This window comes from Aspergillus mulundensis (genome assembly GCF_003369625.1).
Source record: "Aspergillus mulundensis strain DSM 5745 chromosome Unknown scaffold_4, whole genome shotgun sequence".
NCBI classification, from domain to species: Eukaryota; Fungi; Ascomycota; class Eurotiomycetes; order Eurotiales; family Aspergillaceae; genus Aspergillus; species Aspergillus mulundensis.
The window spans coordinates 1,459,706-1,471,899 of record NW_020797892.1 but is presented as its reverse complement, the minus strand read 5'-3'; the positions used below and the strand labels follow the sequence as shown (position 1 = coordinate 1,471,899).

General features: G+C 48.6%; 1 protein-coding gene across 1 annotated transcript; it reads right to left on the bottom strand.

Annotated features, from left to right (window-relative positions):
- Positions 1 to 4,060: 4,060 nt before the first annotated feature.
- Positions 4,061 to 4,615, bottom strand: DSM5745_04979 (uncharacterized protein; the record flags this gene model as incomplete). Its single annotated transcript, XM_026746995.1, has 3 exons — positions 4,061 to 4,088; positions 4,136 to 4,506; positions 4,595 to 4,615. 3 exons carry the CDS (start codon positions 4,613 to 4,615, stop codon positions 4,061 to 4,063), a joined length of 420 nt encoding a protein of 139 aa, XP_026604475.1.
- Positions 4,616 to 12,194: the final 7,579 nt, after the last annotated feature.

The following is a 12,194-nucleotide window of genomic DNA, read 5'->3' as shown; positions in this document are numbered from 1 at the left end:
ATTGCCATACAGTCTTTCAAGCTCAGGCCGGCGGGCAATTATGGCTGAACGATCGTCTTCATGATCCGGTTGTTACCAACCGTCTTTCCCCGTTGGACCCTGAGTACCTCAGTGTCGCCGTCCCTGTTGGTCGCCACTGGGTAAACGGTTCGAACGGTTTGTGTCTGTCCTTTGCGCAGCAGACACGCACCGGCCTGTCATTCCATGTTTCTGTTCCATCGTGGTTTGACTTGAATCTTGCAGCTGTGCATGTTGCAGACTGGGTATTAAATGGAGACCGTGAGCTAAAATTTGTTGCCCACGCGCAGCCAGAGAACATGCGCACGGCGACACCAGACGGATGCCATCAGGTCTCGAGAAAATCAGAGCAGGGACTTATGGGAAAATTAAAAAACACCGGCAGCAATGGTCCGTGTGTCCGCACCGATGATGGGCAAAGGATCGGCATTGCAAGGATTGCCTAATAGGTACTATTCTTAACTTCCCTAGGGGTCCGAGCTAGTTTAGGATAAGATAGGGGTACAGTAATGCAGCAACGTCTTTGTGAGATGCAATACTTCTTACTGAAAGGGCGCTGTTCGACTGGGAAGGTGCGACCTCAAGATTGTTAGGGAAGGAGGCTGCATTTGTGGTTGTAGTGGTGCCGGGGATGCAGGAGCAGTCGCGAACAAGAAATCACTGTAGGTGTTTTGTGTTCCGGGGAGCTTTGAAACCTCCAGGATGGTAAATAAGTCAGGGCTTCTCCGCAGAGGACAGTTTGTCCCCTATGGACAGGAAACCTGTACCCTCCGGGAATGTACAGCCGCATGGTAGGGCCGCAGGGAACCCGCTTTGCTTTAATGTCTCCGTTAAAGTCAAAGTCAAATGGAAGCCGATAATGCCTACCTACGTAGCAGCGCCGTCTAGGTGGTGGACAACCATAAAGACACCAAGGTCAGGGAGTGCGGGAGGGAAAGAACCACCAGGGTTTTGGTGAATGCCCTGGCTAAGCATGCATTTCACGGTGCATACTCGAGCTCCGTGTATCATACGTGTAAGGAGGAGGCCTTCTGCTTGATTTCATGTATGTGCAACTGCCCCGTCCTTCATTATCTTAAGAATTAGGAAATAACTTGCAGGCTTCTTCAACGCTTCGTGGCAGGGATACTTGTTGTTAAGGCGTCCTCGCAGCGTCTTTTTTTTATATTGTGCGTGGTTTCGAGTCCGGTAAATAATCCATGCTGTAAGAACAGCGCGCTTGCGGATCTATGCTAGGTCAATTTAGCCTTAATAGACGTGACCTCGCGTGGTGGCATCGAGAATTTTAATTGTTGCTCATAGTCCCCTTCCAATGACCCGCTCGGAAACCAGGATTGGAAGTGTACGGCACCCCGGACCATTGTGTCCTTCGTCTCGCGCCATCCAAGGACTTGTCATATCCTGTCACTTGACTGGCAGTACGAACGGCATTGGCAGTTTCGAGGACGCCATTTGCTGGCGAATATTGACTTGCTTCCGCCCGTTTTCCAAGGCTTAGCCTCACGCAACGAGGATCCGCGGGAACCATGCATTCCATTCCAAGCAGCTAGGCTGAACACAGCTGTGGTAAGCTCATTGGCATCAGGAACTTTCTCGGTAGTTCTGTGTTTGCTGGTAGAAGCAGCAGGTGAACCAAGTGACCAAGAAGAAAATGCGTCGTGCATTGTAGTCGGTTGCTATCACAACAACCCTTAACACATGGGTGTAGATAGATATCATACCTAAGCAAGCTTATCATGTCACGGCAAACAAACTAAGGGGACAAATAAGTTTGAGCACTCTTTTTCACAGTGCCCTTGTTTGCGTTGCACATTTCGTTTCTTGACCTCTGCAGCGGGTATAGGCTCTTTGTGTTTAGTTTCCAGAAACAGCTGGGCGGGATATATGTCGTCAGACACCTCTTCAATACTGCCCCGAACGATAAATTGCTAGTTATTGCTTCTGGGAACACTGCAGTCTGAAGCCTCCATGCTCCCAGATAGGCCAGGACCCCTCAAGAAGGACTGTTTGCCCTCTATAGACCGGAAACCAAGATTCTCTATGGACGTACACCTGCATAGCATGGCCACATGGCACTCGTTTGGCCTTAATATCACTATATAAATTAAAGTTAACCAGAAGTCAGCGGTGTCCAGCCGCGCTGTTTATGCTATGTACCACCATAAACACTCCAAGTTCACTAAGCTTCGTGTTCTTTGGGGCAGTATTAAAAAGGCGTCTGGCGATACTATAATATTAGTCTTATCAAGGCGGCGTGCCATAGGAACAGAGAAAGAGCAGAGACAGGACTTTCAAACCATGCAAGCTTTCAGGCCCTCGAGCTTAAAGTATTTGACCCGCGGTAGCAATCATTGCTTCGAGCACAAGTATGTCAATTCGTCAATTGAGTTCTTTTATAAATGCCTCGTGTTTTTCTTCTCCTGGCCCAACATAGGAATTTCCTATGCCTAACATCGAGCCATTTTTCGCTGTCCGCCTGGAACAAGGACGTGTGTGTGTTGATCATTGTATGCGGTAGCCTTCGTCGAAATCGACAAGAACCTTTCCGTTAGCTTGACGAAGCTCATCAACAAGTAAAAGGATCGCCCGGCGCAGGTCGTCCATCAACCGGACTTCCGTGGTCACCTTATTAAAGGCTTTGTTAACATTTTTAGCGCGCTTTAAGAACTTCTTTTACATCGCGAAGTATTTTTTTAAGCTCCGGCTAGCCAGCAGGTACTATAAAATGTTTATATTATTATACATGCACACGGGAAGGGGATTATACTTCTTGCCTAGTGCTTAATAGCAAGCGCAAGCTAGGCTAGGACCCTAAAAAATATAATTATAATTAGGGCCATGCAAGTTCCCGCGGGGGAACACCACCAGTTCGCCTTGGTTATTAAGAATCCAGTTGTTATTCGAGTCCTTTATTTTTCCGCCGCCTTGACAGTTTTGGGTTGCAACAACATGGAAATAGATATATCGCCTAAGACTTCCAATAACAAAGGGGCAGCGTGTTGATCGGATACCATGTTTAATCGCTGTCAGTCTAGCGTCCTGAGCTCAGTCAATGTCAGTCTCCATGTCTTAATATTACCACCCGAGCATAGAAGCCAAGTGGCACTTTCTTCATCGCTGATTGCAGTCGACCGATTGTACTCCTTGGGCTTCGGGGAGGAGGAGGGTGGGCCTTCCAGGGGTTGCCCCAACCTAGGGGCTAGGCGCACGTCCTCTGGATACTATATGCATCCAGTTCCCCTGCCTTCTTTGAGCGAATCCCATTCTTTCCCAGGTCTGGTGGCCCGTTTGGTCTCCACGGGCATGACAAGATGTGACATCCAAACAAATTAGCCGGGGCTATTTTCATTAGAGGACTTGTTAATAGTAAGGTCTGGTAATCCGCCGGAAGCTCTTACTATAGCTTAATAGCAGAGCTGTGCACAACAAAGACTGCAGAAAAAGTAACAATCCCCATGGTGCCAACTCGGTCTTCTGGCGCTAGGGCCGTGACTCTTTCATACTCTCCGCGGAATGTGAAAGAAGGATGACAATGGTCAAGATGATCACTATTTTAAAACGAAAGCCATTGTTCTTGATCTTCCACACCCTATTACCGGGTGCCATGGCGTTTCCCAGCTGATTCTGACCGGCTTCCCAAAGCACTCCCAGGTCTGCGTCCAACGCACTCGGGGAGATTATAGCAGCCAATTCAAGGGCATTGCATGTCACGGCAGTCCCCTGATTAGGTAGCTGCAATAGAGCGTCGGGTCCAACATTCGTCTTTCCCAGTTTATGGTAAACCTCCAGACTAAATTGCTGCATGAATCGACTAGCGTGGAACAGCCGTACATTCAAGTTTTACAGAGCGACGGTGCTTAGCAGGAACTGCTTGGGGATTCTTACATAGACGCGTGGTCCGTGTAGACGATGTGCTCATCGAGCATTCTTAAAGTTACTGTTCTTGTATTGTATAACGGGGATCCAACAATAAGAAGTACCTGATAAAAGGCTCGGCTTAGTCTCTAATTATCAGATGCCTGATCTTCTTAATAGTCCATTTCTAAGGATTATACTTCCATTGGGTTTGGCTGGCCAATGTATGCAAGCGCTGTTAGGACTCGATGCAACTACACACCAGGAAAGATCAATTGCTTGATATCTGCTAGCCAGTCTTTCACCCGTGACGGGTTGCGTTTCAATTCCCACTTCCTTTCTGAACCCACGCATCATTGTGTGGATTTGGTCTTTGACACGAACCACATCTTCCTGTAGTTCGCGGACTCCACTAAACCCGTGAGCCCATTCGCGCTTGACATCTTCCACCGGCCTGCGCTTCTGTAGTACTTGGAGGTATTGATGCCAGTCCGCTGCATCTTCGCCATTGAGGCACTCCGCGGTAGCTGGGCGAGTTACCATACCACCTGCCTGGGAAGTATGGGGCAGAAGCGCCCGCGATTTGGCGTCGAAGGTGCTGGGTAGCTCTTTCTGCCCAGACTCTCGCACAAGCTAGGAAGGTGCCATGCCACAGTTAGTCTCCCCAGATAACTACATAATAACTTGGGCCATGATTCCGTAAGCCTTATATTGAAATCACCCCCGCATGTGCAGCCACCATTTCGTGTCCACTTTATTATAGACATTTAGCACCGCAGCGATCTTACTAAGAGTACGCCCAAGTAGGACTTGCTGCCATCCATAAGACGACACAACAAAACAGGGCCTGGCGCACTAGCAGTAGTCGAGCAGAGACGTCCCTAAACTGTTATGGTTCCCCTTGCGGTAATTTTGTTTGATTGCAGGTGAATAAGCCCTCCAGAGGAATTGGGAGCAGCAATGGGTGCATATCGGGATAATTTAAACCTAATAAGTACGAGGAGACCTAGGGAACCTGACTGCATCTTTAAATTGATCCAACATAACCCGAGGTTCTCGTCGTCGTCATGATCGCGGTAGGTACCTAACCATGCTTGGGCGCAGCCGCCTCCCCAGCCTCCCTGCCCGCGTACGCCCTTGAGCAGATGTAATCTATCTGTGCATGGACTAGGCGGCTCGACAGTTCCGAGAGCATTGCCCGACGACCTAGATATGCTTGGTAGTTTACTTACTTAGGATGGTATCTTTATTCGCAGTTAAGCCTTTCCAAGCCTCCTCCGAGACCATGGTTGAGAAATTGTTGCGCGAGGCCCCCGGCTATTTCTTTGCTGCTTTGCGAAGCAAGCGTTACATTCCAACGACATGGCAGGCTTCTCTAACTGCAAATAATGCAGATCTCTCAATGGCACATTGAAATAAAACTTGGGGAGATGGAGCACCATCTCTCCGTTGATTTAGGGTGGGTGCAGGGCCTGAGGGGTCGGGAACGTTGGCTGAATATATTCCGAGCTCTTTGGTTTCTGGATTTTGTAAGTTTAGAGGAGAAAAGAAAAGTTTTTCTCAAGGTTATGGTGTTACCATCTTCATGTCTGAGCTCGAAGCCCACTTAGACCTCGGACAATAAAGCAGCAGTCTCGTGACAGGCCATAATAGAGGTAAGGTAACATGGTCATATTCACCAGTGTCTGTCTAAAAGCAAATACGAAGAAAAGCATGTCTTATTAGTTAAATCTGCGTGTTCTTACAAAGAGCGGTGTTACAGTTAGCCGTGAGTAATTGATACCAAGAAAGAGAATCATCGACGTTGATACCCGTCTTCTTCTTACGCGGGAGGAGGCCACAAACAAGCCAGTTATTAGACCACGATGCAGATGTTTTCAGTAATAAAGACGCTTTCCCCCACTAATGGTGTCCGCTCCATGTTGATTTCCACAAGACATAGCATGCCGCGTGAGAGCTACATGCCCCTGGCAAATTGTCAAGCAGCAGCCGGGCAATGAAAGAGAGCCAAGCGAGGTACCAGGTGATAGATGCAGGAGCCCTTGAAAGGTGAATAAATACGCTGATTGTCTGCCTGGCTGAAGCAGCCTACCTCCCTCGGGTCTGTCTTCTTCTCCTGTGATTCTAAAGGCGCTATTATATTGATAGGCTTGAATGAACGTTGGCAGTTTCCTGAGCGAGTGAGAACATCAGACTGCCTGGTTGTGCCAGTATCCCGGCGGATATGCGTCTTTAAGTGGCTGTTTCCTTCCCGAGGTCCTTTCGCGGCCGAAATCTCCATATATGAAGAGCTTTGACTAATAAAACTGATTCCCCGAACCGTTGTAACACACCAAACCCGACGATGCTCAAGCAAGTTTTCAGCCGAGGATGACACTCAATTGGTGTATTAGGAAGCTTAATCCGGTCCTCGGCCTGAAGCTTAAATTAGGGCTCGGACTGAGGCTCGGACTGAGGCTCGGTGTGTTCTTAACACTGTGCAACCACCTACTTCCAGTTGAATAGCTAATATGTCTATGTCTGCCATGGAATATAAGTAGAAGCGGTCTTGGTATAAGGATAGTTACTATCCAGCAGCTGGAATAGCACATTGTGGCTGGTAGTATGGAAACCCTGGTTAGCACAAGCACTCAAGGTTGCCAGAGAGAATACAAAAGTTACCAAAGGACAAGGAACATTGAATAATTCAAACCTTTCAGCATTTGGAAGACCTTTGCCATCGCACAACCACATCATGTGGCGGTATAATTGCCCTAGGAAGTGAATCGCGCGACGCAGTGGCGGCATGCATGTAACTGCGTATACTCTCCATGTATGGTTGGACCTGGGCCCCTTCTGCAAAGCCACGTCTCATGGTGGTCCCTTTGTTCTCCCGTGTCAAATTCATTGTTGCCATAATAGCATGTCTGCCTTGGTAAAACCTTGCTGGTCTGCTAAGATAAGGAAGATATCAATGCCCCTTGTACTTTCAAAATCAGGATTCTTGGGAACATTCGGGTATATTTCGATTGTGTTTGTGTTCAACTGAATGCCCCGGTATTGAGGGCTGTAAGCCGCTGGAAGACCTTTGCTCCTGTATTTTTGTTGTGGTCGGGCGAGTCGAGAATCTTCTAATTAACCAAGACCAACCCATCCTCAAAGCTCTCACACGACTTTGAAGAGGTTACTAAGATCATCGCTCTCCAACTGTAGCGCCCAATGCATGTAGTTACCGTAACAAGGTTAAAATAAGGCAACATGGATTCTCGGGGCCATTCTGAAGTCACTAAGCTATAATATATTATGGAGCATATTCAGCCAGCCACAAAGCCAATCAATAAATAAAACTTCCAGGGCCATGGCAAGAGGCTGGATAAAGCAAGTCCAAGATATCCTCCTAATCGCGTTCCACTGCAAGGAGTCACGCGGATAGATCTTTCTGCAATTCAAGTTCGGCGAGCATGCTGTTTGAGCAATGCCATTCTGTCTGTCTTAAATCCCAATTGGCTTGTGTGGACTTTTCTTCCTGGCAAGCGGCATAGCTTCAATAGAAACAATATCATAAATTCAAGGACTCGACGTCATCATTTGCCTCCTCAAGTTTTCGCATCAACGCATCCCTGATTTTTCGACGCGTCCCCTATTAACTGACAGCATATATGCTGATTGGGTGCCCTGGTGGGACCTCGTGGCTGGATCTGCATCGTGACGCAACTAAGGATTAACTATTTACAAAAATCCACGTCGAACAGCGAGGTACAAAGGGGTTTCCAACTTTCCAGAGGACATGAGGTGGTGCGGATGGTTCGAGATCAAGCGGCGGAGGTGTCTCCTCTACAACACTTTCAGGCCATATAGGGGACGAAGTCGGCAAATCATAAGATAACGGCATTTCGGAAGGGCTGCTGCTTTTTAGAGGATTGTATAAAGTAGTGGAAAAGTATCCTGAATAGATCCCCGGATTGGACCAAGGTTGTTGACTGTTACAAACTCGTTGAGGAATGTATGACCGACGAGAAGAGCTTTGGGGTTCACCAATGCATTCTCCCGTTGCCGCGACGCATGTCGCAACTGGAAGTCGCGGACGTTTTGGAAAACGGATGCTTGTAGTACCGGGTAGTTGTGTTGAGCCTGGCTCATACCCGATCCCATCCATACAAACACATGGATGTGTTTGTATGCCATTGAACTCTAAGTAATACTTTGTCGGTCTTCCTCTTGCATTTACCCATCTCGCATAAACTGAGCGAGGGCCTCCATGTCACGACAACTATTAAACAAGGGTGTCGCGGTGCGGAGGAGGGTAAAATCCGGTTCTAACCACCGCAGTGTTGCATGTGAGCTTGAGGTTGCATTTTGGACGATGTAAGCTTTGTTTATAACAACTAAATTAAACTTTCCCTTAAGGCTTTCGGGATAGTCATACGGCTGTGCTAACGAGAGGTTTTCAAAATTCAGCGTACCTGCTAAGACAGCATTGCATTTCGTGGGGCCGTGGCGTGTTTCAAGTGTTTGAAAACTAGTTATAATCACGGTTCGTTGGTTGAGCTCAGTGGGCTTTAGTTCCTCACAGTTCTTAGAGAGGACACCAATTGTTGTAACATAACCACCGGGTCGTGCAGGCCTGAGCCTTCAACGATTGACTTTTTTACGCCCAAACACCTGCCAGTGCCAATTTGCCTTTGCTATTGTACACGAACCAAGAAAGCCTTCAATCCAAGTTGTTTGGAACCTCCGCCGTTTCCCTGACTAACCTCCTCCTCGCAGGACCCTGAGCAGCTGGTCTTGTACGAGGACCTAGAGGTTAACCCGCAGGAACCATTGCGGTTAACATTTCCCGTAACCCAATCTGCGTAATCACCTTTGAAAAGCGTCGGCGTAGTGCTTCGGATAATAAATCAATATCAGCCCGAGTAGCATGGGGTAACTGTCTTCAAAATTCCATTGCTGGCCCATGCAGTACATCATCCTAGTCAGGGTGTTACCAAAGGGCAGGGCAGCTTGTCCTGGTACCATCTTGCTCTTTCACAAGGCGCTGTGAACGGAAAAGGGTTCAGCTTGCTTCAGGCCTACGGAACCGGAATGATTCGTTAGACAAGGCATTTTCAACCGCCACCTACACATCGTCAATGAGTTTTGCCCTCTCGCCGCAAAAAGCAAAAAGCAATTCCGACACGGGGAATCGAACCCCGAGCTGGTGTGTGAGAGACACCGATGTTAACCATTACACCATATCGGATGGTTGTTGAAGTGGGCTCAAAAATTGGGCGTCATGGACGGAGCCGTGCAGAATTTTGTGGTGGAGTCAGGGCTACGAGGTCACGTGGTCCGTAGTGCCCACCCACCCCTTTTGCAGCGGTTTACGAGTTTAGGAGACACCTGGGCGGCTGGTGCCATTGGGTAAGCCAAAGAGATGAATCATGATCTAGTAGGTGTGGCCTCAGAGGCTGGTATAACCAAGGTATGTATAAGTGAGCAATAATCACGAGCGGAACAAGCCATCCATGGGGCAGTACCCCCTCTCTTTGCGACTATAGCGTAGCTACTTGTTATAACAGTAGGTGCCGCCCACATTGGGTGGAAGATCTGGAGACACCAACATATGCTTCACGCATCTCCTCGACAAGCAGCAGAATAGCCCGGCGCAGATTGTCCATGGAACGAACCTCGGTGGGCACCTTGTTGAACGCCTTTCCAACATCCTCGGCACGCTTGTTGAAACTCTTTTGCACGTGCACCAGGAAGTAAGAGCAAGAAGAGCATGCAGTATAACAAAACGCGTGTGATTCTTGAGCTTCTCTGGGGACTGGTTGCCGGTCCGGGCGAACTGGCCTTGGACTCTCTGTCTGGACAATGTCCTTTTCTAACAGATCAAGGCTGCGCTGGAGATGGACCCTTGGCTTCGCCGCAAGGACGGAGCTTCGTCACACCCGACCAATCTTCCGATGCCGTCCATGAACGCGGAGTGCGTGTAAAGGACTGGCCGGTGTTCTACTAGTGTGGGACGGATGCAATTCTGTTCGAAGATAGTTTCGAACCAGCGGACGGGGCAGAGGAGCAGATTGAGGCTATGGCGCCGTAATTCTATCCTGTCCACGAACCTTAAGCGCAGGGGCAGGGGCCTTGGCCGGCGTCTTCTTTTTCTTCCCAGTATTCTTTCTGGGGGCGCGGCGGGCTTGTCTTTCAAAGGAAAGACATTGGATGTCCAATGGGCATCCAAACCGTTGTCGAAGAGGGCCGGGGGCTGACCGGCAGCGAGCCGGAAACTCTAAACAAGCTTTTAAATGGCCGTAGCCAGTATTATCATGGCGCGGACCTCTGCACTTAACTTTTTATTATATGCCTTTATAACCAGCTCGACCTAATACGTGAACGCATCCTAGTGCCAAATACACTTGTTAAGGTTGTTAGGGTCCATACGTTGCAAAAACGCAACGTTTACTTTTATACAGGAAGGCAAAAAAATGCAGCCGCCTTTGTTTGTCACGCAGTGATAGCAGTTACGGCCAACTGCTGGACGGACGCACTGGTTGTGGTTAGGCTATTGGACAGTATTCACTCGTTCTGTTGCTTTCGCTTCAGTGCCGCGTATTGAAGATGGCAGCCGACTATTTGTGCAGCGTCATGATTTCTGGACCTCGGGAATCAGTTCCCGTTGCGCCATTTTCGTACAGGAATGCTCAGGGGATGAGCTAATAGTCCGCATACTCCGAACCCTTGTCCATACCCATCGGCCGTAGGGGGATTCGCAGCACCAACCAGGCGACTTACTCCTGTGTTGGGGTAGTAAACAGAGCCAGCCAGCTCATGCAAGATCGAGGACTTCCCAGGCATGGTGACGATGGTTTGAAACCGCGCAATGCGCTCGCTTCCTATAAAGTAAAGTGAGTCGTAGTATTGGGGATTAGGAACACACAGAACTGATGCCGGGGGACTTCTGGTTTAGCATGAAATAGTTCCTTGTGCGGCTGATGCGATTACAACGAGCCCGGTAGCGTCAGATTTGTACCTACGTTTTAGTTATGAGGCTTCGGATTGCGTAGATGGGTTTTTCTCTTGGTTTATGCATGACAACCAACTTATACCTTACAGCATGTGCTGCTGTCTCCATCTACAAGGGTGTACTGTTCAATAAAGCAACCTGCGAGCAGACGGGCAATGGAGGCATCCTCGATGGCATCTTTTCTCTCTCCGATAAGAAACACCTGCAAGATCGCAAGAAACATGTTCTTGGAGTCTATGAATGCAAGTCTTGCACTTCACCTGGGCACCTTCATGAGTCCTATGTCTCTTGACTAGCAAGAGGAGTAGGCGAGGAAGTACGGAGTGAACCAACCCGGAAGGTAACGGAAGTGCATTGGGAATCCCGCACTCGAAATATATATATCAGGACGCAACTTGATGCGTCACGGGCTAACGGATTGTAAGCCAAAGTAATGGATCTTACAGCGTAAGTGGCCTTGAGAAATAGATAAGCCTACTCAAGTTTATTATATACCAGGGAACCCGATTTTCCAGCACTGACAACTTTACATAACTTAAGCAGCACATGTGCGACAGGATTTGCCCAGGGAGCTTGGTGAAAGTTTGTTGCCGCTTATAAGTACAAAAAGTGAGCGAGGAATTAACAAATCCCCTTGTAGCATAGTTGGTTTAATGCGCTTGACTGTAATAGCAACTTTGCCATCAAGAGATCGGAGGTTCGAATCCACCCAAGGGGATCTTTTTTTGCACCTTTTTTTCTTATGTGGGACTATGGGCCACCCGAGGGGAACCCTAAAAAGTGCCAGCACCCGCTCAGATAAACTACACTGACAACATTAATATCTCTTGGTCCAATAGCCTCTCCAAAACATGTCCATATGTGGAGAGACTCTCTCTAGCCTTCTTCTATCGCGCCTTTTCCTACCCATGGAGAAGCTCTGGTCGAAGACCGCTGATCCCGAGAAACGTTTAACCGTTGCAACGTCGTCATAGGTCTTTTCTCATCGAGTTCATGCCGCAACCCCTGGTACCAAGTAACGAGATGGCTCGGATCCAACGCATCCCCGACCGTTGGTATTCATGAAGAGATTCGACAACCAATGGCATCTCGCTGCTCTTAAGCTCAAAGGCTTCATAGACTTCATCCGCAGATATCCTGCCACGGCACCTCATCCGCCACTTGAGGCGTTGATTAGCCTTTGTTTGAGTTACACCTAGGCTGGGTCGACCCGTCAAAATGGTTGGGCTCGCTCTATACCCTACTCTGTCAAACGCTGGCTGAAGTGGGACGAAAAGGGATGGAAATCTTAGCCTGTTCTCCTTGTCGAGGCACATGAAGCGCCACTCGGCCGAGTTAG